The sequence below is a fragment of the Prunus mume genome, linkage group LG4 (genome assembly GCF_029339155.1).
Source record: "Prunus mume cultivar Tortuosa linkage group LG4, ASM2933915v1, whole genome shotgun sequence".
NCBI classification, from domain to species: domain Eukaryota; kingdom Viridiplantae; phylum Streptophyta; class Magnoliopsida; order Rosales; family Rosaceae; genus Prunus; species Prunus mume.
Window position 1 is genome coordinate 18,586,279 of NC_142701.1, and position 24,400 is coordinate 18,610,678.

At 39.0% G+C, this 24,400-nt stretch overlaps 5 protein-coding genes across 6 annotated transcripts; 1 reads left to right on the top strand and 4 right to left on the bottom strand.

Moving 5' to 3' along the window:
- Positions 1 to 1,327: 1,327 nt before the first annotated feature.
- LOC103329916 (U-box domain-containing protein 40) lies at positions 1,328 to 3,741 on the bottom strand. Its single transcript, XM_008232444.2, is given in 2 exon segments — positions 1,328 to 3,111; positions 3,114 to 3,741. Coding segments are annotated over 2 exon segments (1,695 nt in total). The 5' UTR covers positions 3,292 to 3,741; the 3' UTR covers positions 1,328 to 1,594.
- A 2,796-nt stretch (positions 3,742 to 6,537) lies between these two features.
- On the top strand, positions 6,538 to 7,609 carry PMZ (zinc finger (AN1-like) family protein). Its single transcript, XM_008232445.3, has 2 exons — positions 6,538 to 6,853; positions 6,944 to 7,609. The coding sequence occupies exons 1-2, from the start codon at positions 6,749 to 6,751 to the stop codon at positions 7,415 to 7,417; spliced, it is 579 nt and encodes a 192-aa protein (XP_008230667.2). The 5' UTR covers positions 6,538 to 6,748; the 3' UTR covers positions 7,418 to 7,609.
- Positions 7,610 to 7,671: 62 nt separating this feature from the next.
- LOC103329918 (uncharacterized) lies at positions 7,672 to 10,543 on the bottom strand. The gene is made up of 7 exons (XM_008232446.3): positions 10,351 to 10,543; positions 9,832 to 9,968; positions 9,267 to 9,316; positions 8,680 to 9,179; positions 8,491 to 8,571; positions 8,142 to 8,204; positions 7,672 to 8,053 (listed from the first exon to the last, which is right to left on the bottom strand). Exons 1-7 carry the CDS (start codon positions 10,393 to 10,395, stop codon positions 7,994 to 7,996), a joined length of 936 nt encoding a protein of 311 aa, XP_008230668.1. The 5' UTR covers positions 10,396 to 10,543; the 3' UTR covers positions 7,672 to 7,993.
- A 627-nt stretch (positions 10,544 to 11,170) lies between these two features.
- LOC103329919 (ferredoxin thioredoxin reductase catalytic beta chain family protein) lies at positions 11,171 to 13,396 on the bottom strand. The gene is made up of 6 exons (XM_008232447.3): positions 13,061 to 13,396; positions 12,536 to 12,648; positions 12,090 to 12,139; positions 11,876 to 11,947; positions 11,469 to 11,529; positions 11,171 to 11,317 (listed from the first exon to the last, which is right to left on the bottom strand). The coding sequence occupies exons 1-6, from the start codon at positions 13,158 to 13,160 to the stop codon at positions 11,273 to 11,275; spliced, it is 441 nt and encodes a 146-aa protein (XP_008230669.1). The 5' UTR covers positions 13,161 to 13,396; the 3' UTR covers positions 11,171 to 11,272.
- A 4,026-nt stretch (positions 13,397 to 17,422) lies between these two features.
- CFM2 (CRM family member 2) lies at positions 17,423 to 24,221 on the bottom strand. 2 transcript variants are annotated; one of them, XM_008232448.3, is made up of 13 exons: positions 23,481 to 24,220; positions 22,407 to 22,926; positions 22,195 to 22,325; positions 21,701 to 22,006; positions 21,459 to 21,615; positions 21,010 to 21,302; positions 20,520 to 20,579; positions 20,353 to 20,409; positions 19,649 to 19,963; positions 19,284 to 19,541; positions 18,958 to 19,192; positions 18,508 to 18,638; positions 17,423 to 18,397 (listed from the first exon to the last, which is right to left on the bottom strand). In XM_008232448.3, the coding sequence occupies exons 1-13, from the start codon at positions 24,159 to 24,161 to the stop codon at positions 18,173 to 18,175; spliced, it is 3,369 nt and encodes a 1,122-aa protein (XP_008230670.2). In that variant the 5' UTR covers positions 24,162 to 24,220; the 3' UTR covers positions 17,423 to 18,172. The 2 variants fall into 2 exon arrangements, with proteins under 2 accessions (XP_008230670.2, XP_008230671.2); XM_008232449.3 differs by having other exon boundaries at positions 17,858 to 18,397; positions 18,958 to 19,153; positions 23,481 to 24,221.
- Positions 24,222 to 24,400: the final 179 nt, after the last annotated feature.

Below are 24,400 nucleotides of genomic sequence, written 5' to 3' on the forward strand. Positions count from 1 at the left end.
TTTGTATGGTATTAGAAATAAACTTATGAATTATAGTCCACTTAGCTTATTTGCTGAAATTCAGCTAAAGTAGGAAGACTTTTAGCTTGCACATTGCTTTTCCAATACTCTTTTCAAATATTTTTAAAGATTGTATTTAAATCAGGCTTTCCAAATATTCTCACCCTTCCCACTGCTTGTTTCATTGGCTGTTGACACTCAAAATTCAACGGATTGAGCTGGCTCCAAGATGCATCCAAAAACCAAAATGTTGAAGGTTGGGCCCGCTGGCCCAGGAATAGCCTTAAGTTCTTATGGTGGGTGGGTTTTGTCTCTTGGGCTTATAAACCTGGACTCTTAGCCCTGCAATGTCAACCATGCAAGAATTTTATAGTGAGGGCCCTATATATTGCATTTGGATAAGACCTTATCTCTTAATCGTTTGATCAAATTAGTTAGTCATTTGATTGAATTCCATGTAGCATAAAGATTTTTTTTTTTTGTCGGAATCAAGTTTCATTAATAGAAAGGCAATGACAATTACATGATAGTGGAACTCATAAAAATGAGTCCAAACAAATGCAACAATAGAAGCCTGCTAGAAATAAAACTCAAATAGGCATAAAATCAGAGCCCAAAACTGACATATAGCCATAGCCAACCAAAAGCAGAAACACCACCAAACGCCAAAGTACCGTTGTCTCTGCCTCCATGAAAACCGAGACATCGCCACCAGGACTAATAATGAGTGAAAGAACTGTAAACACACCAAAACACACAAAAAAATACAAAAACTGCAAATATGAAAATTCCTCGCAATACATAAACCGACTATTAAAGACTCATTAACTCATTCAAAAATGAAACCACCAAAACACCAAGAAGGAAACAACAACCAATCCAAGAACAAATCTAGAAAAACACTTCCCAAAGCAACAACAAAAAAATCCAAAGCAAGGAAAGAGGTGGTAACAACCCAAGAATGGAAGGATGTGGTGCAAGCACGCAAGCAAGAGCTCTACACATCTTCCGAATGGGACACGAAAAATCATGTTTGGGATTAGTCGCTGCAGGCCATGAGGGTTGGTAAATCCAAAAGGGAGATATGGTCCTTGAAGAAGCCATATATGGAGGGAGGGATTTAAAGGGATATGGGAAATTAAAACAAAAAAGAAAGGATGATAAAAGAGATGGAATGAAGAGGAAGAGGAAGATGGAAATTGGAAATTGAAAGGAGTATCAGGGGGAGGTGCGTTGAAAGGCTATGAGGGTTTGAGAGAGAGGGTGCGGCAAGTCTTTAAGGTTTTATGTTGGCTTACTTGCAGAAAGATTTAAGGATTGAAGATTCAAATCACAAAACCCTTTCCTTAGAACTCATTCAACAATTACAAGTTCACAGCAACGCGACAAACAAAAGCCGGCAATTTGCTAAATGTTTTAATCTAGTCCCGTATTTACAACTGAACAACGTTAATTATGTAATTCTCTTTAAACAAGATAATGTGACCTCAGAATATTTAAGGTATATTGTTTATATTATAGGATTGAGATTGTTCAGATTGAAAACTCATGACTAAAATTAAAACACTCAAAAAACTGTACTTCAAAAAACTCCTCAAAATTCGGACGAGTTGACACTTGACCCGCCTAATCCACCAGTGAGTTTACACCGATTTCGACTTCCAAGCCCCGAGTCGAGCAACTCCTCCCAATCCACTTCATCTTCTTCCTCCTCCTCTTTCCCTCTCATCATCTCCAACATCCTCCTTGCTTTCTCCCTCGCCCGGTCACTTCCCTTTTTCTCCACCTCTCTTAACACCTCAATCGCCCCGGCCACCTTGGCCAAACCCTTAAACCTCAAACCACCATAACTCAGCCCACACAATGTGGCCACACAACTCTCCTGAGTTGCCTTCGAGTCAAACTCATTTCCTCTCAGGACACCCAACAAACATTCCACCCCACCCGCATCCAACATCGATGCCCGCCCCTCCGCACAAGAACTCAAGTTGCACAATGTGAGTAGTATCCGACCCGTCATATGACCTGACTTCACCATTCTCAAAAGAATCGGAACCGACCCGAGTTTAACCAATTTGGAGCGGTTACTCTGAACGAGTGTGAGGTGATACAAAGCGAGTGCCGAGTCATGCCGAGTCCGCTCGCTCTCGGATCGGAGTAAGTGAAGCAAAGGTGGCAAGGCACCCAAAACGCCAATGGCGGTCTTACAATCGTCGTCAAGCGCCAAGCTAAAGAGTGCACCGGAAGCGTGTTCCTGCGCCTCAGGGGATCCTGCCTTAAGCACATCAATCAATGGAGGGAGAACTCCTGACCGTACGATCTTAATCTTATTTGACTTTTCCAAAGACAAATTGACCAACGCTGCGACCGAATTCACCTGAACGCCGGTGTACCTGGACACGATCAGAGGTCGCAGGGCGGAGAGCATCCGAGGGGTGCAGAGGCGGCCCCGAGTGTCCTCTCTGGTTCGCGTGATCTTCCTCAGCGAGGCCAGAGCGTCCTCGATTTCGAACACGTGTGGGCTTCTGAGCTTGATCAAGATTTCGTCGTCTTCTACGGAGCCGGAGGATGAATTGCTGTTGCCCGGGTTTAGGGTTTCAATTTCGGAGGAGGAAGACGAACGGGAAGAGTAGCAACTCGGCTGCGACGAGAAGGGCAGAGGAGGAGTCGACACGAGCGCGGTGACCGATTCTTCGGAGCTCGAGTGGAAGTGAGTCGGACGCCGAGTCACCTCGGTGGCCGCGTGATTGAAATTCACTTTAGGGGTTTCGTTGACGCCTTGGATCAACAACTCGTTCTCCGAAATTACGAGCTTCTGGGGCTGGGTTTGGTTCTGGGACGCCATGAACGCACGGACGAGCTGATCGGCGGAGCTGAAATCGAGGGGCTTGGGAGGGTATATGGAGGACTTGCGGCACCAGTTGAGAATGGCGGATTTGAGAGCGAGGTTGGAGATTACAGAGGAGAAATCGGGTGGGGGAGAGTCCACGAGAGGCGGTGTGAAGTTGAGGGCTTTGCAGACTTGGACGCAGGCACGCTCGAAGGTGTGGCCTGAGGAGACGATGACTGGGTCAGCCATTAGGGAACCAGAGATGGGGCAAATGAACTCTTTGGAGCTTGGGCCTTCGCAGTTTTTGATGGAATGGCCGATGGGGACCTGTGGAAAAGCTTCCATTTGCGCCTGGGGCTGGGACTGCTTATCTCTGTCACTCTGTCAGGGGTTTGGAAAGCCCATTCGTTTTCTTTGGTTTTGTGGATCATCAACTTCATGATAGCCTCCTGAAACTCCATGCGCGAATTGTTTGTTTGAATCTCTGAAACAAGTAAGTGAAGCCTTTCTTCTTCAGCTTTGCATATGAACGAAAGACATGAGCTTTATGCACATGTAAGGATGGTTCATGATCCTGAATTGTTTTTGATAAAAGAAGCGGATTTTAAGACGCTGAAGACGAAGAGATTATATTTTCGATAAGCAGAAATATGGAGGTTGCTAACATTGTGGAGAATTGGGCGAGAAAGGAGGCCTGAGGAGAAGAGAAGAAAAGAAAAGAAGAGAAAAGAAATGGAGATTCTTTAGATATTAGAGACAGAGTTTGTTTGGGGTACGGCGGGTGTGAATGAGAGAAAAATATTCAATTGTTGTTGTGGTGTCTGATGGAGCCTGCGAATGGGATTCTGATGCCTCTGCTTTCGGAAAAATTTCTAATCATTTTCCATCTACAATAACTGGAGACTATTGCATGCACTATAATAAAGATGCGGAAGATTCTCCATTAAGTTAAGAATTGATAGCATACTTTTAATTTTGATCGTTGGATTGTATTGATTAAATATATTAGTAATTTTTTAAATAAAATCTAATGATCGAGATTAGAATTATGTAACTAATCATTAACTTAAATCCTTATTAGAGAATGTCTCTAGATATGCCTTTAATAGCATGCATGTCCAGTGACCAAATAGTGAACTATGGAATGAAAGCATGATATAGCAGTCAAAACAATTGACTAATTTCTTGCACTTCATAATAAAAAATGAGTGGTGATTTTCCCACTCATTTTTCTCTATTTTATACTTACACTCCTTTTTTATAACTAAAAAAGAAGTGTAAGTGGATAAAATAAGAGTGGGGAAATCATTGCCCTAAAAAATAAACCATGAAGAAGAGTATCTATGAAGTTTATTCTTTAATTCAGTATCAAGCCTAGCCAGTCACAAGCCAATCCAATTGCCCACCCATCAATTTCATTATATGGAAAAGCCCAAAAACTAAAACACTTCTCCTTTTTTAGGCTGATTCGATGGGCGCTTTTTTGCTCTCCTGTTCCTGATTTTTATTAGGAAACAGAGGACGAGGTAAAACAATGGATGCGGCTTAGACTTAGATGATAATATGACAATTTGCTTTGAATAATATGTTGTTGAATTTTGGAGGATTAAACAGATGTAAATCCGTGATTCAACAGAAGCTTTGAGAAGAGATGATGATGTGGCATTTTCTGGACCATCAATCTCATAGATTAACCTTCTCACTCACTGGGCACTTGTGCAGACAAAATACCTGCTGCTACAGCAGCTTGATCCCACCACTGAAAGTTTAAAGAAAAAGGTACTCACTCACCTCCCCACTTTATCTTTGAAAAATGTTATTTTTGTGGGCGTATGTTTCTCTTGACCTACTTTGTTTGCATGCAGATGTCCAGTTTAGTCACCACTCTCATCATTACTGCATATACTTAAGCGTTAAGTTTCTGTAGCAATTGAAATACGAACTTTTATCAGTGTCCTAGGCTGGATCATATCTTATCTCCCTTTCTTTGCCAAAGTGATTGATTCCTTTTTTTCTACTCAACATATGGCCCACCCTCGACATAAACTAGCTTCCCTTTTTTTCGTCCCTTTCCTTTTGACAGATCTAAACCAATTTCAGAAATGCTAAATCTGAACATTTTTATAAACAAAATGCAGAAATGCTTAGTTTCAAAGCGGTAGTCTTTCCATTTTCAATGGTCGAACACATCTATCATCTTTGTTTGCATGAGGAGATCAGAGCCGTGATTTGGTTGTTGTCGATATTAATGCATATTTTTCTCAATGTTTTGCTTCCAAACTGGTTTTCTTGTGAAGCACACAAGAAAAACTGATTGTTTTCTTATATGGCATCTAAGTTTGTTGGTTTTCTTTCATCACAGAAAATGCTGAATTCAGCTTTGAATTCATAAATCACTTGCACTTTTCACGAGAGGGCCCAAGGTCAAAGAGCTTTACTTTGATTTTTAATGTTAGTAGAATAATATCACCTGAAAAAGGCTGAATAAATGGGCACTTTGAGCTGTGGCTGTCACTGGCAGGCACCCAGTAACTTAAGCATGCATGATTGCCTGCTTTAAGTAGGACCCGGCTTTTCCACACAGCAAATGTTTGCTCTAATCTTTCATTAACATTGAATTACAGCATCCGGAGAGGGATCTTGGTGTTGGTGGCAGGCAGTCTGCTTTGTATGTACTATATTGGACATGCAGAATTTCGGTTCTTTCGTCCTCTTGTTTGATATCATGCTGCATCCTGCATGCAGATATGCATAGAATGATTATTTATGCTTTATGAAAGAAAGACCTTTACAAAGTGGCATGAGCCTTTTTGTTTGCTTATAATAGTGCATGGCGTCCATCCTCCATGTCTATGTGTGGTCTCTTATTTTGCCATAAGCTACAAGTTATTTGTGTTGTTTGTTTGTGGGAAATTGGGTAGAGATTGCATTGATTCTAGACCTTAGAAAACATAGACATGTGATACGAATATAATTTAGTTGAGAGAAAGCAAGGGAATTTTTGTGGGGTCTTGTTCTTGGCAAGTTTGTGGAGCAGGGAATTGGATTCTCATTTCTCAGCTGGAATTTTTTTAAAAAAACAAAGGGAGAAAAAGGGAGCACTTTTCTCCACCAATCTCCCTTTGACAAATGCCAGGACTTTGCATTATGCTTTAAACTAAATATATGTAATAAAAAATTGTCCTGCTCGCTCCTGCCGAAATGACATAAATCATGTGTTCGTTCGTGTTGATGTTGATATAAAATCTAGAGCTAGGATTTTCTCTAATTTTATGCCCTCATTTACAGTAGGATGTGCTGTGCTTACTTCCAAATACTCCCACCACCGCTAAAACTCATAATTTATGAATGGATGGATATGCCGTTTGTTTGTGGTAGTACCAGACCAAATCTATCTTCATAACACTGCATGGGCTGGGTTAAAGGGAGATCATGGTTGGACGGTTTGATTTCGTCATAAGAATCTTGTGGACGGGCCTTGGTATGTTTGGGTGGCCAAGTTTTGTAGGTGTGGGTATCGGAGCCGATGAACCAGACTGAATTGGGCCCAATTAGGCCGAATAATTGGATGGTCAGTGGGCCTACCTCCTATATTTGGTAGGATTTCGTGGGAAAATGGTCCGATTGGCGGAGCTTGGCGTGTGTGATGACGCGTACAATAAACTCGTCCGTTTATAAGGAAGAAGAAGAAACATCTCGTGGAAAGTAGGAAACATCCGCGTAGTAAATTAAAATCCTATCTGGGTTTGGCTTATGCCCCAAGCCAAGCCAACCCAGACTGACCACCCTCGCTCCCCGCCCCTATAAATCAAACACAGAACAGAGGCCAAGCCACCTTTGTTTATGTGTTTTTTTCGCCACAAAAATTCGAACAACTGAAGATCAAAGATAATTCAAAGACATCAATCAAATTAAGACATGACAGGAGGAACCGAAGCTTTTCCGGATTTGGGAAGGCACTGCCAGCACTCCGATTGCCACCAGCTCGATTTCCTCCCTTTTCAATGCGACGGTTGCCACAAGGTAACCTTACGGTACCCAACCACAATTCACATCATAAATCTTATGTGTTTATATAATTTCTGAAAATTTGGCATTTATATATATCTGTAGGTGTATTGTGTTGAGCATCGGTCTTTCAAATCCCACCAGTGCCCCAAATCTGATCACAACAGCAGAAAGGTGTTGGTCTGCGAAATCTGCTCCACCTCCATAGAAACCACCGGCCGCGACGGAGAAAAAGACCAGAAGCTCTTGTTAGAGAAGCACCAAAAGTCTGGAAATTGCGACCCAAGAATGAAGAAGAAACCCACGTGCCCGGTTAGGCGGTGCAAGGAGATCCTCACGTTTTCCAATACCAGCACGTGCAAAACTTGCCAGGTTAAGGTGTGCCTCAAGCACCGGTTCCCCGCCGACCATGTTTGCCGGAAGCAAACGACTCCTTCCTCATCATTGTTGGTGGGTAATGGCGTGCACTGGAACGAAAAGTTCATGGCTGCTTTTGCTTCAAGGAAAGGAAAAGAATGCGGGAAGAGCGAGCGCGATTCCAATTCTTCATCGACTACGCCTTCTGTTAGAGCATATTAAGAGACAGCGTCATCGGTCGTCTGTTGTAAATGTCTGTTACTTTCTCTTTTTATGTAAAAGCACTGGGAGGGAGGGGATTCGAACTTGGATTTGAACTTAATTAAACCAAGGGAGAGGGGATTCCAACTTGGAGATTTTACGATCCAGTAATCATCATAAATTTTACTAATTACAATTCATGGTTTGATCTAATTGAGAATATAATAAGCATTTTTGATCTAATTGAGAATATATACCCGTACGAAAACCAGACATTCATGTGCAATGTACAATATAACTGAAGATTAATGTATACAATTCATACATTCATTTGCTCACGTCCTCTGTTTCTATCTATAAAATACAACAGTAAACACCTATTTTTCAAATCAACAAACACCTATGGAGGATAAATTATTCAAACTGATCAACCCCCTCTCAAACCTCAACTTCAACACAAGATCTCACTCAATTTCTTCCACTACATTTTCTGATACAACAGGCGAAAGTACAAATAAAAGAAATGGCTCTTTAGATAGCAACAATTTTCTTTTCTTTTTCCAATGGTATTTTACATTTCATCGTTGGAAGTAGAGATTATGGGGGTTGCCGTTTTGTACGGGGCAGGAGAGCTAGAAGAATCTTTTTTCTTGGTCCCTGCAAATCAAGCAAGCCTTTGTGAGAAAAGTTCAATTTCATTTCCAATGAGCAGGTAGAAACAATGGATGCTAGAGGGAATGGATACCATTGGTATACCCAGCTCTTTGAGGTCCTTATCCCCCATCTGCTTCAAAGCAGTCATGTCAACCTGTAAATCAGATAATTAAGCATGAAAAAACATGAAGTTGAGAGAACCAAAAGAAAAAAGCGAACCTAAAGTCACTTCTTCATTTATATTAGTATTCCTCATTGGATTAATCAGATTTCCACATTTAAAATACAGATAGTCAGTTGTGACATTCCTTTTTGTTTTGTTATGTTTTTTTTCTGGCGCTATCTCAGACATCAGATTACAATCAAATGAAGGAAAGCACACCTATATCAAAAATCACATTCTGCAATGTTTTTATAAGAATCAAGAGTGGGTAACTTACTTCTTCAGCCTGGAAAATAATGACATATTTTCCCAAACCAAGTCTATGCAACAAGCCAGGAACAGTTAGAGGTTCATCCCCCTGTACAAATGCAAGACAGAGAGAGACAAACTCATTAAAGTCAACTGGCAATACTAAATCAGATTTCCCAAAAGGAAGCTAAAGTGTTGAATAGCCATAAAGGAGTACCATTAGTGAACTTTTCTGCATGCTGCCACTTGCTGGAGCAAATTGTGCAACTGGCCTGGCAGCTTGAGGGGTAGCTTTCATTGTGAAAAGTAAGGAGTCTGTTGGCTGAGAACCACCAACCATACCATTTCTCAGGAACTGGCCAGATCTAGAGGCATCAACTGCCCTAAATGATGATGCTGGGCGCAGCTCATCAAAATTTCTTGGCGGGGATCTAGCTCTGAATCCATCCCTCGGTTGAGAAGAGTAGAAGTTCCTTCGTGAATTTACCTGGTATAAATCACCTGCACTTTCACTGGGAGGAATTTTCATCATCACGCTACTTCCATTTGTTTCTGATTCGTGCTGCAGCATCTGATATCTCACCGATGGATGAACAGGTTTTGACAGCTTTACACGAGGGTCCATCCGCTTGCGCTCTTCAACAGCTCCACCAGTTTGCTTAAATAATCTTTTACGCAACAACTTCAATCTGAGGTCATTTCGACTGATTCGTGAATCTTCACTTGTTTTAATGGACCAGAGTCAATACAAAGAAACCATATAAAGAACAAAAAGAGTTGGTAATATCACATTAGATAATTTACCATGCAGTTGTTTGTCACCCCCACTCCATTTTCTACCATCTCCTCGTTGCCTGAAAATTGATATTGAACACATCATGATAGAACTAAAGACACATGACTACTGCCTCAAAAACCAATTCTCAAAATAGCATAAACACATTACTGCTATAATAAACAAATGATGATTTCTGCCAATTTTAGAAGTGCAGTTCTCCAGTTGGTTGCTAAACAAATTAAAAAAGAAAGGCAAAAATGATTATTTTTATGCTTTTCATATTATGCACCCAATTAAGGGACAAAAGACACCAGCCTACTTCTATATTCCAATCCTTTGTGGTAAGGTTGCGATTTGACCATTCTCAAAATGAAAATGCTTCAAGAGCTAGTTTTGGCATGGTGGTAGTTTGCACGGTAGAAGACATAAAAAATATTTTGGGCATGGATAAGATGAGTTCATAGTACCAAAATGAAGGAACCAAACCATTGGAGAATCACATTCTCAATATAAAGCATCTGAAGAACTTCCCAAACAAGTAGTAAGCTGTTAAGCCAAAGTTACAGAGATTAAAGAGACAGAGCAATGTACCGCTTGCCAGCAGAAAATGAAAGACCATGAGCATTACTCCCAAGTCTGTCTCCCATTGATCGCTTACTTCCAGAAACTAGCCCACTATAGCCATGCACTCTCGCAGAGTCTGATGCCGATCCCCCCCTCTCCACAACCTGCAAAAACATTTCCACTAATAAGTAAATAAAAACACACAAATCAACCCAAATTGGCCTTTAAATCGGTTCAGCCCAAGATATATCCATTCAGCGAAGAACCACAACCCAAAAAATTCATCAAATTATCAAAGCAACCATAAAAACAATTAGAGCATTCCACTGCACGAAAAATAGCTAAGTAATAGGAGGAAATTCGAGCTCATGTCTTTTCGGAAACAGAACAAGAAAAAATAAAATTGAAACTAACAAAATAAACTTAGCTCCTTTTCGCAGCTGAATAAGAAACCTTTTTCCCGTTTGTCACAGATTCAGCGCAAGCACACAACCGGTAATTGGGGCAGAAAACACAGAAAAAGTATGAAAGCAGGAAGCAAAGTACCTGACCAGAGCGACCAAGGGTGATGGTGACCCTGGGCTGCGACATGTCCGAGAACCAAATGTGTGATTGAGGAAAATGATTTCAGAGATCTAAGAAGAAGATGATGATGAAGAAGAAAAGACAAAGTAAAACCCTATTTATCTATCTCTATGTTTCGATTTGCAGAAAAGCATCCATGCGTGGCATTGCCATCTTACAGGTCTGTCTTTGTGAGGATGTCGCCTGGTCAAGTCAATCTACCTGGGCTGGGCCAACAATTTCCCACCTTTCAAGCCCATTTCTTTTAGAAATTAGAGAATCGTACTTCAGGTTCAGGTCGATGGCCAAATGGTCTCAAGTTCAAATTTCATGTGCACATAGCACGTTGGCAGTGTGTGAAAAAACCCAGGTATAAACCCCATGTGAGTTGGCAGTGTGCGTGAAAAAATCTCATTCCCCAATACCGCTTGCATTTTTTTATTTATTTTAAAAGTCCATATCGATGAAAGCAAATGTGTCTAAACCAATTACTAAAAATTTAGAGACAGATTTGTTATTTACAATTTATAAAAATATCTTTTTTCTTTGATAAATTTTCTTTTATGCTTTGCATAGACTAGTCGTTTTTTATTGGTACAGAAGATGATATTGAAAGCAACCTCACATTCCCTGAATCGATGACCAATGGGTTTTGTCCAAGTGTCTCGGGAACTTATCCAAAATATACCATTGAAATGTCGTTCGACATACAAATTGGTGATCGATTAAAATTACATCAATGTTGGAGCAATGAGAATATGACAAGTCCATGGGATATTTTCAGACTAGAACAAAGATCAGATATTCAAAAGATGAGCTTTTCTTCATTTTTTTTTTCCTTTCACAAATACAGAAGTGGACTGTTTACACATAACACATACTTTTCAATACACACTAAAGCTTATTACATGTTTGCTGTTGATTCTCTGATCTCTTCCAAGGAGATGGTCTGCATTGCACAAGAGTTGCAGGGAAAACAAATTAAACTATAAAAATAACATGCAAGAACAGGAGTACATGAGATTTCTCAAACCGCAATATGTCAAACCTATTGTTAACAAACTACAATTGATGAGCTAAAAGAAGGGTGCATAAGTTACCTGTTCCGGTCCAGCAAAATCATTGTCAGAAGTGAGAAAGAGCATGCAGTGGCACTCCTTCCTGCCAACACAATCTTACAGTTTCAAAATGATCCGGGTTTACATATACTTGAACCATTGCATATAATGCTGGTTTGCAATAGTTTAGATGTCAAAGTTAAAATGAAATAAGCTTGAGATTCTTTAGCTGGATTTGAGCAGAATATTCGGATTAAGTAAATCTAACATGAACTCTATAGCCCATTTGTTCCTTACCATATTTTTATCCAGTAAGCAAATCTAACATGAACTCTATAGCCCATTTATCTTTGATTTCAATGTCTGAGTACCAAAATAATGAAATGGAAACTTTAATAAAATAACCTGATTGGTATACTACTTTCACAAAATAATGAAATGATATTTACCTCTCTCTCATAGGAACACATGGGCAGTTCCAAAAGCCTTGGCCAGCCTCGGCAGGTTTGTCATCATAATGCCTGCGACAAAACGAGTTCAGACTTGGAAAGTACGACATGATATGAACACGAAGTGATTTTGACACTAAGAACTGGTAAGGAGTTTGAGGCATAGGGCAGAGAAGGAACATCCTAGTGAAGAACAATGGGAACAGATGTTTACCGACAAGGGCAGAGTGGCGCTCCCAATGAATCTTTATGGTCTGCCAATCCCTGTTGAAATTGAAAAATCAGTTCAATTTACTTGGATAAATACACTTCAATCAAATGCAGAGATTAAAATGAAGGACCCAAGTATATATATATATATATAATATCAGGATTCCAAATCTGTAAGGGATCTTTTTGTCCCAAATCAAACTTCTCTTGTGACATAAAAGAACATGAACTACAACAGAAAGATATTGAACTGAAGAACTATGCCTATGGGGATCATTTTGAGGGAATAGTTTAAAGATGTTTCATAATCTATAGGATCAAAGGGCTCGGGGTAATATGTTCTTTACGGTTCTAATCCATGGTGGAAGCTTATAAAGTTATTGGTTTTGAAGTAAATTTGAAGTATACAATGCTACACAAGTAAGGTCCAATGAGTAAATAAATACATACCTTGATAACAACAGAAGTCACTCCCTTATCCACGCAGAAGTATGTTCCAGACTTGCGAGCATACTGCTCAGAGAACTTCCTCATAATTTCAACAGACTTCTCTGATGGTTCCGCTGCCAGAACACAAAATTCATAGCATAAATTAATCCAAAGTTCACATTTTTAAAACGAAAACACCATCAAAAGGGGGATGAAGATGCTTTGAAATGAAATGACATCCTAATTTAAGCTGAAAATGTTCAAAATTTCCGGCCCCAAAAGCTCAAGTCTACTAATCAAGCAAGGTTTTTAATTTGGCATTGCACATATCACACTTTAAAGGTTTAAAACACTTGTACATAATCACTTAGAGCAACGCAAGCTCTTCAGAAGCTCGAATATACGTATGATTTACATAAATACCAGGCGAGAACGTCAAATTGGGGCAACAATAAATCTGAAAACCCACTAATTATAAATGATAATACAACGAAAATATGAAAGAAAAAAAAAAGGAGGACAAAAAAGATGTTTCAGAATTCGAACCTTGAGCTCGGATTACATGGCGGTGGGTGGAGCGTCTGAGAGGAGAAACGAAGGAGGAAATGCTGACGCGGAAGGACGGAGCTTGGAGTTGCAGAGTCATGGCCTGAGAGCGAGTGCGGAAGAGAGAACTGGTGTGGGAAATTAATAATTATTGGGCGTAATAATCCGTTTGTTTATATAATTTTGGGGGATTTAATTTGGAAATTTTGGAATTTTATGAGATGGGTTTGGGAATTAGCATTGAATTGAATGAAGTTGAAGCAAAGCCGTGCCCGCCACTCGTTCGTTGTGAATATCGGTTAAGGAAACACACCAACCACTCGGTCCGCTACCAATGAATCCACCTCTCCCTCCTTCCTTACTTATTAAAAGGCCTTGGGCCTGTTTTTGTCTAATTAGCCCAACCCATCCACGTATAGACCAAATTTTGACCCATATGATTTTTCTTTTCTTTTCAAATTGACCCAAATAATTGAATACAATCTTTATCTAAGCTTGATTACGATGAATCCTATATAATTGACCCCCATTTGGTTTGCTTTAAATTTCAGGTTCAACTAGTGTAGGTTTTGATTGCAGTCCTCAAACCTAGTTAGTTTGTTCGAATTTGATCGGATTGAACTCAAATTTAGCATACGAGTTAGGTGTGTTGAATTGCATATGTGGGTTATGTGAGCTAAATAGACATAGTGTGGATCTCCCCCTTTATATTTGAATTTGAATCCCCATTCCTCTAGGTTAAAGTAATTTATTTTTTTGTCATTCGACAAAGAAGGAAGTATTATATTGAGGTACCTCAAGAGTGTCTTCTATGTGAATTGAACCGAATGCACTTAACGAGAAGGGAAAGAGTTTAACTCACTTTTCCACTGTGGTGCCACCCCATGTGTAGGTTAGAGTAATTTAGACTCTCGCCTTATAGAAAAAGTTAACTATAATGTAGGCTCTATGTATATTTATAGATGGTGGATATCTTCTTAGTTAAAAAATACGAATGGTAATGATTCAGGGCCGAGCCAAAGATTAATAAATGACGACCTATGAGCCTAGCATGATGTGTGACGGATTAGTTTGTGAACACATATTAGGTTAGTTTATGAATTCATGAGAAATCTAGAGACATATATATCCATATCATCTGCACTGCACTGTCTGAAATGAACTCTGAATCATGCATGCCGCCTTTAATTATTAAGATTCTGCACTATCATATCGCGAGATTGACAGCCTAATAAAAAATGTCTTGCATTAATCAGCATCGACTAGGTAGACTAGTAGCTATAGCCAGAAAGTTACTTAACTAGGGCAAAACCGTTGATCGAGAAGAACAATATAAAAAATTGGCTCCACCACAAGCACTAGCTAGGGCAAAGGCCTAATTTCATGCGTGTGTTTGTGTAAATATGCAGCTTAATTACTTATCTGTACTGTCAAAAAAAGGTCATCAACTCAAACTTTTCAGTTTTCACAGCAAGAACTCAAACTAGCTAATCAGCTCCCACAATGGGTCATGGGAATAATGACACCAATCCCCATCATCCGTATATGGTAAAGCCAACATCATACGGACAAAATGTACCCAACATCATACATATAATTTGGTAAAACTCTCAGCTGCAAAATGTGGACTGAAGAACACAAGTAATTATTATCTATTTTCCCAATCTCAATACATATACTTTGCACAGAATCCCACTGGAAAAATATCTCACTGACAAAATGAACAATTACGACATAGCATTGCTAAAGCTCAACACGTATATTAAATTAAATTAAATTAGTTTATGTTTTGCTACAAATTAAGAGCAAATATATATATATATATATATATATATATATATATACACTTCCATTTTGAAAATACCTTGAGCTAGCTGAATGCTAATTAACCAATTAAAAATACGGTCCAAAATATATATATATATAGAGACCTCAAATTACAAAGTTACATGTATATATGGTGAAAGGGTAATGGATTGATCTTCGTTAATTCACATATATGAAAATCCCTTTGTAGAAACCCTAACACAGATCCTGTAGATCTGAACTGGAAAAGGAAAATCAAGTAGAACCAGTACTTCGCATATATAATCTAGAATCGATTTCTTCAGCAGTTACAAGTACAACACAAACAATAGTTCTGATAATTTAAACAAGATAATCCATACACACAAACACATACACTCGGAGAACAAAAGAGTTTCTTACCAAATATAGTGACTTGAGTCTACCATAACCTGTAACAACAAAACCAGGAAAGACAGAGCCTTTATCTAGCTAACAAGATCTAAAGTGTACGTGACATAAATCTAAGGAACAAGTTGCCAAACCAAACGAAGTTGAAAATTTGAGATTTGCTTTGATTCAACACTAGCAAATCGTCGTCGGACCAAGATGCTTGATTCCCCCAAAGCGCAAAGACTTGCAATAACTCTTTGAACTTTATTAAGGAGAGAGATCGAGATTCTTCACTCGCAACCAAGGAGAGCGAGAAAGCTAACTTATTAGCTATAGCTAAGCTAAGCTAGGGTTGTCTTTCTGCTGGGCGCTTGAAAATCATGATGATAAAATTTTCTTTTCGTTGGGTCGCTTCTTTTTCTTCTTCTTCTTCTTTGGTGGTGATATTAATGAGAATAATGACACTTTGGGTGTGGGTTTTGTGGGGTGGTTGGAGTTGGAGGTGATGAAGCAGCAGCAGAGGGTGGTGTGGAAGCAATGATGGCGATAAAGAAGGTAAGAGGAGGACATGATGATTGCTGTTGGGTTCTGGCGTTGAAAGAAAGGCAAAGCCAAAATTTCTAGGTTTTTTGTGCCCCTCTCTTTCTCTTTCTTTCTCTCTCTGACATGTTAGAAAAAGAGAGAGAGAGTGCGTATGACGGTGTGAGTGATGATGACATTCATTCATGAAGCCCAACACTCCACAATAAAATAGGGTTTTGAGGCAGACAGACATGGCTAGCCCTCATCTGAAAACTCTCATTTTTATCTCTTTAATTTGGGGCCACACTCATAATGCAGCTTTATTATCCAAAATAAATATATCTTAACAAATAGACTAGATTTTGGCAAAGTATAATTTGCTTAGGTAAGCTCATGAGCTCTAGCTCAAATACTATTATAATAAAATGAAAAAGTGATAAGTATTTAGTTCCAAAAGGTGATTTTGGGAAGGAAAAAAAATACAAATTTATAAATAAACCCAATTCTAGACATGTATTTATAAAAAAACCTAAACACTATTTAAACATAGAAACACACCTAAAATCAACCTCAAAGTCAACTTTTTGGGTGTGTTTATAAATGAGTTTTGAGTGTGTGTAATGATTGGTTTTGGGTGTGTTTATATGTTTAAATAGTACTTGAGTTTTTTTATAATTTCAACCCCCATTTTGGGTGTTTTAGTGAAACTCCCAAAAAAAAAAATTGGTGATTTTGCACAAAATAATGATGGGTAATGCTTGGTTAATGTGTTAATATTGAGATTTGGATTTAATTATAAAGCACAAAGTTCTTGAGTAGCTACTGCTCGCACCGCCATGAAGTGATCAGATTGTTCTTCGCATTATAATTTTCACATGGTCAATGTTGAAAAATCTGTTTATTAATAACGTGATGGAGACAATCCGACCAACATAAAAAAGAAGTGATTGAGACACAAATGAAATTTGAAAAATATACAGAATATTTAGAAGATCAAAACGTTTTGAGCTCAATATTTCATGCGTACAAAATAATTATTTTTTAAAAACTTTTACAAATTTGTGCAAGGGAAGTTGAAGAAAGAGGGAGATGCTCGAATGATAGAACTTAAAATGGAGTCTAGAGCGGATGTGCTCCTCACTTTGCACCCGAGTTCAAATTTTGCTTCTTATTGTTTAAATTAGTTTAAGGTTGATTATTACTTGTATAAAATAAAAATAAAAATAGATACTCTTTTTATCAGTAGAGAGTTAGAAAAGAGAAAGTTGAACAACAGAACATTGGAAATGGAATCTATAGTTTCCAGAATTGGACTGGATCCCAGCAGCAGCAGCAGGTAGCATATTCGGCCAAATTTGATTGTCTTCCCCACCTGGATGTCATATTCAGGCTAATCTAAAAGCTAAAATGCAAAAGATGAAAAATCCAGTTTTGAAAAACGATTCAAATAATCTTTGACTGGTTACTGGTGTTTGCCTACCCACCACGATTACATTAAATGAGTTCTGAATTTTTTATATTTTTAAATACAAATTATAGTTTAAACTAAAAAAAAAAAAAAAAAAAAAGGTTTTTCACACACACAATAACTAAAGTGTCACAAAAATTCAAACCTAAAACTCATCTGCAAATTTAGGCCATTTTTCACTGAGTCATTGGTAATGAGTTAAAAGATTTAAGATTAATAAGTGAATGTGAATAACCGAAAAAAGAGAGGAGAAAAGTCAACAAAAAGGAAAAAAAAGGGTTAGAACATTCTACAACGACGACAAAAGAACAAAACGCATGTTTCGGCAATAGTGGGCCCTGTAGGGTTTTGTCCGTACCCTCCAAATAAAGGGTGAGGGGTCCACACAAGCGAAATGGGATGAGAAATGCTTGTCGTATAGCAACTCCAGGGATGACGAAATCAGGAGTTTTTAGCTTCCGAGTCCTCCATGTGCCATTTAGCTTAACCAGAGTCCAAGCTAGCATTTACCAACACCTTTACGTTCACCTTTTTCGTTTTCTCTTTGTTCCTTTCTTTTTTCATGTAAGTTTATAATTGTTTCCAAAAATTCACAGATACAGAGGGTGGATTCTGAATTTACAATTTGATTTTATTAAACCAGCTCTTTGCATTTCCAATGCAACAATTTCCGGCCATCGGATTTGGATGTCAACAGAGTGCGTGCATTCTCTCTTCTTGCAGCAAACAATCAATCAATCTATATACAAAGGGTACCATCCATCAATTTACCATTCCAAAGATTTCATCTCCACAATTCCTGGATTTTGAGATACCAAATGAGGAGCTTCCAGACATTTTCACACTTTTGGATGATCATCACATCAATCTGTGTGCTTGCTTTCTTTCTATAGTAGATACTAATCAAGGGAACGATGATACCGGTGGTACCTTGTGGCGCAAGCTCAGAATTCGACCTGAGCCGTTGGTGTTGCATCTTCGTTTCTGGGAGATTTAAAACCACACTCAAGTCTTATTGCCGCCAGTAGTTCAGGAGACACAGAACCCTGTGTAGAAACCTTCTTCCCCATGTTGCTTGCTTTCCTATCATTATCTCCTGCAGCACCCCAACCCCTGTAAAGTATAACTTTGCTAGGCTCCTGGGAGACTAGAACTCCACCCGTTGCTTGCTATGAGAGAGAGAGAGAGAGAGAGAGAGAGAGAGAGATTCAGACAATTTATAATGCAAGTGAAAAAAGGGGGAAAGAGAAGTAGGAGGAACTTGGGCGTGCGTGCATACCTCCAGTTTCAAAACCACTTCCCTGACTGAAGTTCCTTTTGCTCTGCCTTTGACGTTCACTATGGCAAGAGGATGCTTCTCAAAGTGAGCCTTGATTGTCTTCGCCACTCCGCTTACAATATTGTTCCTTCCTAAAAGCGATAACAGAAACAAACTATTTAGAAATAATGAGTCTCATATGCCAACTTATACTAGGACACACACATAAGCATAAACCTATATACAACTGCAGTGGAAAAACATAAGGTTCCAAATTTAACTTGCATTAACTACTAATGGTAGCACTAATTCAAGCATTTTCATAATAGAAAAGGAGATAACTGGGAACCAAAAAGTTTAGATAAGCACTAGCAAGAGCTGGAATTTTCTTACCAAATAAACAACCATTTTAGGAAATGAATGATTAACGAGAAGAGAAAAACTGGAAAAGAAAAAAGGAAATAACATTACCGACTGCAAGCACAGGGCGTTTTTTCATCTTGAGGGCTTGCTTTCGCAGAAGCAGCCTCTCCCCGTTGGAAAGATGCACAGATTTTGAGGGCCTCCCATTAAAATCCTTTCTTACCATTACTGGGACTGACGGTTCAGATTCACTATTGCCAAATCTACCAGATGAGTCCTTGGCCTCAATCTCAGAAACACGATGCTGTTTGTCAACAGTTGCAGAACTGTTCAGACCATTTGACTGAAACCCCATAAATCATACAACATAATAAGTTTATAAAAATGGATCAAGAATATAAACATGCATAGGACTTCATGATAATTGATATTACCATAGCATCTTCAGGGAAAGATGTAGAGATGGAGACTCCCTCTTCTCCATTTACATCCTTGAACAAATTTGCATGAGTTTCATTTGTAACTGGTTCACTTGAAGAGACTGGCTCAACTTCACCATTTTCATCCTCACAACAGATCGAAGAGAAAGTAATCACCTTATCCTGTTGTGTGGCTAACTGACCGTTCACTATAGTACCCATTCCATCATTCAATTTCATGGGAGTCACATGAGCTTCTTGTTTGCCTCTACCCTTGAAAAATAAAACATGCACTATTTCAGATATCACTCCTGCAGGCTGCAGAAGATACCGAGGTACTAAATATAAACATGCATAGGACTTCATGAAATTGATATTACCATAACATCTTCAGGGAAACATGTGGAGACGAAGTCTCCAACTTCTCCATTTGTATCCTTGAGAAAATTTGCATGTGTTTCATTTGTAACTGATTCATTTGAAGGCCCTGGCCCAACTTTACCAATTTCATCCTCCTCATTTGTAACTGATTCATCTGAAGATCCGGGCTCGAATTTACCAATTTCATCCTCATCCCATGTCGAAGAGAAACTAATCACCTCATCCTGTTGTGTGGCTAATTGACCGTTCACAACAGCACCCATTCCATCATTCAGATTCACGGGAGTCACACGAGCTTCTTGTTTGTCTCTAGCCTTGAACGATATAACATACACTATTTCAGATGTTACTTATGAAGAAGATACTAGGGAGATAATAAATACATATTATATAGTAGAATGAAAACCAAGTCTGACATATTAGCATAGTCTTTACATCAACATTCTTTTCATGGCAAACAGGTTTTACAGAACGAGAGAGAAAACATGTTTAAGTTCAGTATCTGATGTTAAACATTCTTCTGATTGAACAATATTTGCCCCCTCTCTGACCTCATTTATATCAAAACTGTTAACTTTACCTCCTTTTATAACTTTTTTTTTGGTACAAGCGATTGGGGGAGGGGGGTTTACACAAATATTCATTGAAGAAGTACACATTGCATAGAAGAGCATAGATACATGAGATAGCTGAGATAGCTCACCAATTCATTTCTTGATTCACCAACCGACTGCATATTGTCCGCTTCCTTGTCTTTAACCTGGTTCAAGAAAACATTGCATAATTTGCCTCACTTTGAATGGGCATAGCCGGCATAGAATTTTGAAAGAAAAGGATAAAACAGAAATATAGAAACCCAAGACAACTCACCAACAGAAGCTTCAATTCGTCTATGTTTTCGTTAAGCCTCAAAACATGAAGTTTCAATGACTGCAGGTCAAAGCAGGAAACAAACAGAAAGGAATCAGATGATGAGGTAGATATGACATTGGGGAGAATATAAATGGGAACTAGACAAATAAATATCTCCATAGTTTTTCCTCAAAACAAACAAGTCTACATTGTGCCAAGATCCTTGTCATAATGGACCTCTACTGTATACTTTTATAACACAATTCCAACCAAAAGGCCAACCTTTATCATCAGTTTTCAGGGATAGATCAACTCCTATGTTTAAGTATTTAACGTGAAAACAGTGGAATTAGATCACTTAGCCATTAATCCAGTCTCTTTGGGGCAGGTGTGATGAAATTTATGTTATGCTGCTCTTTTTTTCTTTCAGTGTTTTAAGTTGCAGGAAGCAGGTTGATGATGACAAATAGCTTAAATGCAAGTGACAAGATGGGCAAGCCAATTTTACCTCACGACGCTGTGCCTCAATAGAACGCTTCATTGCTTCTCTTTTATTCAGAAGTGTCTGAGGTCTCAAAGAAGCAGGCCTGCTGTAATTTTTTCCACGATACACAATGATTGCATAACCCTTACTCACTCTCTCCACTGCCACTAGTATCCCGCCACTTTCTGCCTCTAAGGTTTGTGCTACTTGCTGAACAGCTTCAATGCTTTTCTCATTACATATTATCTTAACGAGTTCCCTATACTTCCAATGAAGATGCATGTTTTCGATTGTTCCATCAAAGACTCCTCGTCTACCTGAGAATTAAAAGAGAAGACTTATCAGAACTACTTCTAAAGGAACTAGATATTTTGATGCATTTTCAATATGACCTATAATTTAATTCAAAAGGAAGAAATAATCAGGTAACAAGTAACAACTAGTGAGTTCAAGAGAGAAGAAGTATAACTCACCCATCAGTAGGAACGGCTTCATTCTCAAGCCAACCTTCCTTAGCATATATCTTTCTTCTTTAGTTATACCTTCCTTATCTGTTTCAGGTTGTTGGGGGATTGCTGCATTCTCCAGCTCTGCTAGAAGTTTTTCTGCCTTTGCTTTCTTTTCTAAAGCCTGTTCATTACAGATAGGTCATTTATAACACAAAAAACAGCTAAACCAGAATTCACCCAACTGTAGCATCTCAACAAAACCATACCATGGACAATTTAATGCTAGTCCTATTGACAACCACTTCAGCAGACTTTAGCTTTCGTTTTGCAGATGGAAGGCCCATTTTATGATCATTGGTCCATTCATGTTTATTTTCTGGTTCAGTCCTGGGTTCAAGCTCCTGTCTAGTCGTAACTGAGGTACCACGCTCTGCAATCTGTTTCTCAGCATGTATTGCATACTTCCTCCGCTCTTCTATGGCAGAAGAAACTGCAGACGGCAGAAAATCCTTTCCCCTATACAAAACTATAAATTCCCTGTCCCGAGCAAGCAGAGTTCCTCCGGTCAGCCTCTGCAACAGAGTACATTTTATTAAAGGTAGCAATAACCACAAAGTTTTAAAATGAAAATATCAAAAATTACAGAAGAAGTCCTAGCTAACTCAATTTGAACGTAAATCGACAGGATTAACAAGCCATGATGTATTCTAGTAATAATAAATAGGTAGCATTGAAGAGATATTCCCAGCTTATTTTCAACCTTTAATTCTTCAGCCATAATCTCGGTATTAGTGTTCTGTACCCCTCTTTTAACAGCTATTTTGGCAATCTCACATTTTTCCCAGAGTTTGACAATGGAAGAGGCCAAACCTTGAAGATTTCTATTTCTGCCTGTGAAAAAGGGAAGAAAAAAATATAGTAACTAAACACTGGCCAGAAAACAAGAGTTGTAAGAACATAAGCCAAACTCACCCAATGCAAAATGGCATGGTAAGGGTCGGCCGAGTCTCCTGATTGTGGTCATTTCATCATCTGTTAGTTTAGGTTTCAGACCATAAGGAAGAAGGCGGAAAGGTTTCCTGTATCCAGGAACAATGGCCGGTAGAAGGTCAGCATCAACAGGAAGAGGTTCATAACCCCACCAATCAGTAAACCGTGGACCCAGTCCTTCTAACATGCGGTCAGCTTCTTCAGTAAGTTGTGCCTCTCCTGGAAGTTGAAACCGAACTCTATCTTGCAATCCAACACCTTTCACTAACATTGGTTGAGCTCTTTCATTGGTTGTACTTGGTATTATAGCAGAGTCTACTTCATTTGAGATCTCATTTATTCCATCATTGATGTGTGCATCAGGCAGTACATTATGGGAAGTGTCAATTGTCGAATCTTCATCAACTTTATCATGCAAAAAGTAAGGATACTTATAGTTAACCCCTCTATACAAAACTATCTTACTTCCAGATCTCCAAACAACCAGCCCTCCAGTTTTTCTCTGAGAATGTTAGAACAATACCAAAATCAGGACACTGCACACCCTAGAGAGACGTAGTCTACATTACCAAATGGATAATTCAACAAGCTGGATGCTTTTGTACTATGTTTATATAAAGAATGAAAATCCAATTAAGTCATAATACAATGTCAAGTGACCCAAATCTATAACAAGTGATAACGCATTGCAATTCAAAAACCAAAACCTGTTGGAAATTTTAATTAAAATACTCCTACAACCTCATATAAATTCAGTGAATTAAATAATACCCAAAACACTACAATCATACACCATAGTAAATATAATCAAACATGTTTAAAATAACCCCTGTACAAACTAACACATGCGGAAAAACAACTTTATCAGATTTCCAAAATTTATCTTTACACATGTACTATAATGTCAGATTTTTCTCCACTTACAAAAATTAAATATTTTAGTAAAACACTTGACAGAATTCAAAAAGATACGAAATGGAATTTTGAAACAAATGTACAGGAATTTAAACATAACAATCCCAAACTCATATAAATTCAGTGAAAATGGAGCCTAACCTCCAACATATCATGAGTCCTCTTCATGTTCATTCTGCACAAATCCTCACACACAATCTTCACAACCTCGGACCGCCGCCAGTTCTCGTGAATCCCATTCACAATCCCTTCAGTGATCCCAGCCTTGCCAATCTTCAGCTTCTTCCTCAGCCCAATCCCAACTGTCGTCAGCCTCCTCAACTCTCCCTTCCCCAAACTCAGCTCCGCTAATGTCGGTACCCTCTCCTCTTTCTTCCCCGTCTTCTCCAATTCCTTCTGCTTCTTCACCTCTCGCCTCAGCTCATGAAACCTCGCAATAGCTCTGCCCGTGCCCGGTTCCGGGACCGGGTTCTCGGGCGTGCTCCAGCTCGAGTCGAGCGTGTGCCCGACCCGGTATTTTGGCAATCTCTGCGGCAGAGGAACAAAGATTTCTCCGGCGTGCTTTGTATCTGGTTGGGGTTGGGGTTTTTCGTTATTCTCGGTGAATCCAAGACTTCGGAGCTTTTCGGCGATGCGTTGAATGGCGGACTTGGGCGCAAGGGTTTTGGTGCCGGTGGTGGAGCTCCGGATTGCGAATTTGGAAGGTTTAGGATTTTGGGAGGGAAGGGTTTTAGGGAAGGAAAAGAAGGGAGAGAGGGATTGGTCTGTTAGAATTTTTGGCGGGAATGGAGAAGCGGGAAGGTGAGTTAGAGGAAGCAACATTTCATGGGAGCAGAGGAAGAAGATGAAGAAAGCTCTGAGCTTCTGACTGTTAATGAGCCAATTGTTCTAACGACTACCTATCTCTATCCTTAATCACGTGACTCGCGCATGACCTCCTTCACCAAATACAAGTGAGACCATCCGATCTGCCTCAAAAAGAAAAAAATGGGACCATCCGATCAAATAAATAAATCAAAGAAAGAAAAATTGAGACTCTGATTGATTATCAAAAATATTGA

Excerpts from the sequence above, each read along its gene's own strand:
- PMZ (XM_008232445.3), top strand. The coding sequence starts at position 6,749 with ATGACAGGAGGAACCGAAGCTTTTCCGGATTTGGGAAGGCACTGCCAG. Across the intron at positions 6,854-6,943 it reads AATGCGACGGTTGCCACAAG|GTGTATTGTGTTGAGCATCG; the intron begins GTAACCTTACGG and ends ATATATCTGTAG.
- LOC103329918 (XM_008232446.3), bottom strand. The coding sequence starts at position 10,395 with ATGTCGCAGCCCAGGGTCACCATCACCCTTGGTCGCTCTGGTCAG. Across the intron at positions 9,317-9,831 it reads TCATTTTCTGCTGGCAAGCG|GCAACGAGGAGATGGTAGAA; the intron begins GTACATTGCTCT and ends ATCAATTTTCAG. Across the intron at positions 8,205-8,490 it reads TTATTTTCCAGGCTGAAGAA|GTTGACATGACTGCTTTGAA; the intron begins GTAAGTTACCCA and ends TCTGATTTACAG.
- LOC103329919 (XM_008232447.3), bottom strand. The coding sequence starts at position 13,160 with ATGACTCTGCAACTCCAAGCTCCGTCCTTCCGCGTCAGCATTTCCTCC. Across the intron at positions 12,649-13,060 it reads CCATGTAATCCGAGCTCAAG|CGGAACCATCAGAGAAGTCT; the intron begins GTTCGAATTCTG and ends GTGTTCTGGCAG. Across the intron at positions 11,530-11,875 it reads TGTGTTCCTATGAGAGAGAG|GAAGGAGTGCCACTGCATGC; the intron begins GTAAATATCATT and ends TTGTGTTGGCAG.
- CFM2 (XM_008232448.3), bottom strand. The coding sequence starts at position 24,161 with ATGTTGCTTCCTCTAACTCACCTTCCCGCTTCTCCATTCCCGCCAAAA. Across the intron at positions 22,326-22,406 it reads ACCATGCCATTTTGCATTGG|GCAGAAATAGAAATCTTCAA; the intron begins GTGAGTTTGGCT and ends CCTTTTTCACAG. Across the intron at positions 22,007-22,194 it reads TTATGGCTGAAGAATTAAAG|AGGCTGACCGGAGGAACTCT; the intron begins GTTGAAAATAAG and ends ACTCTGTTGCAG.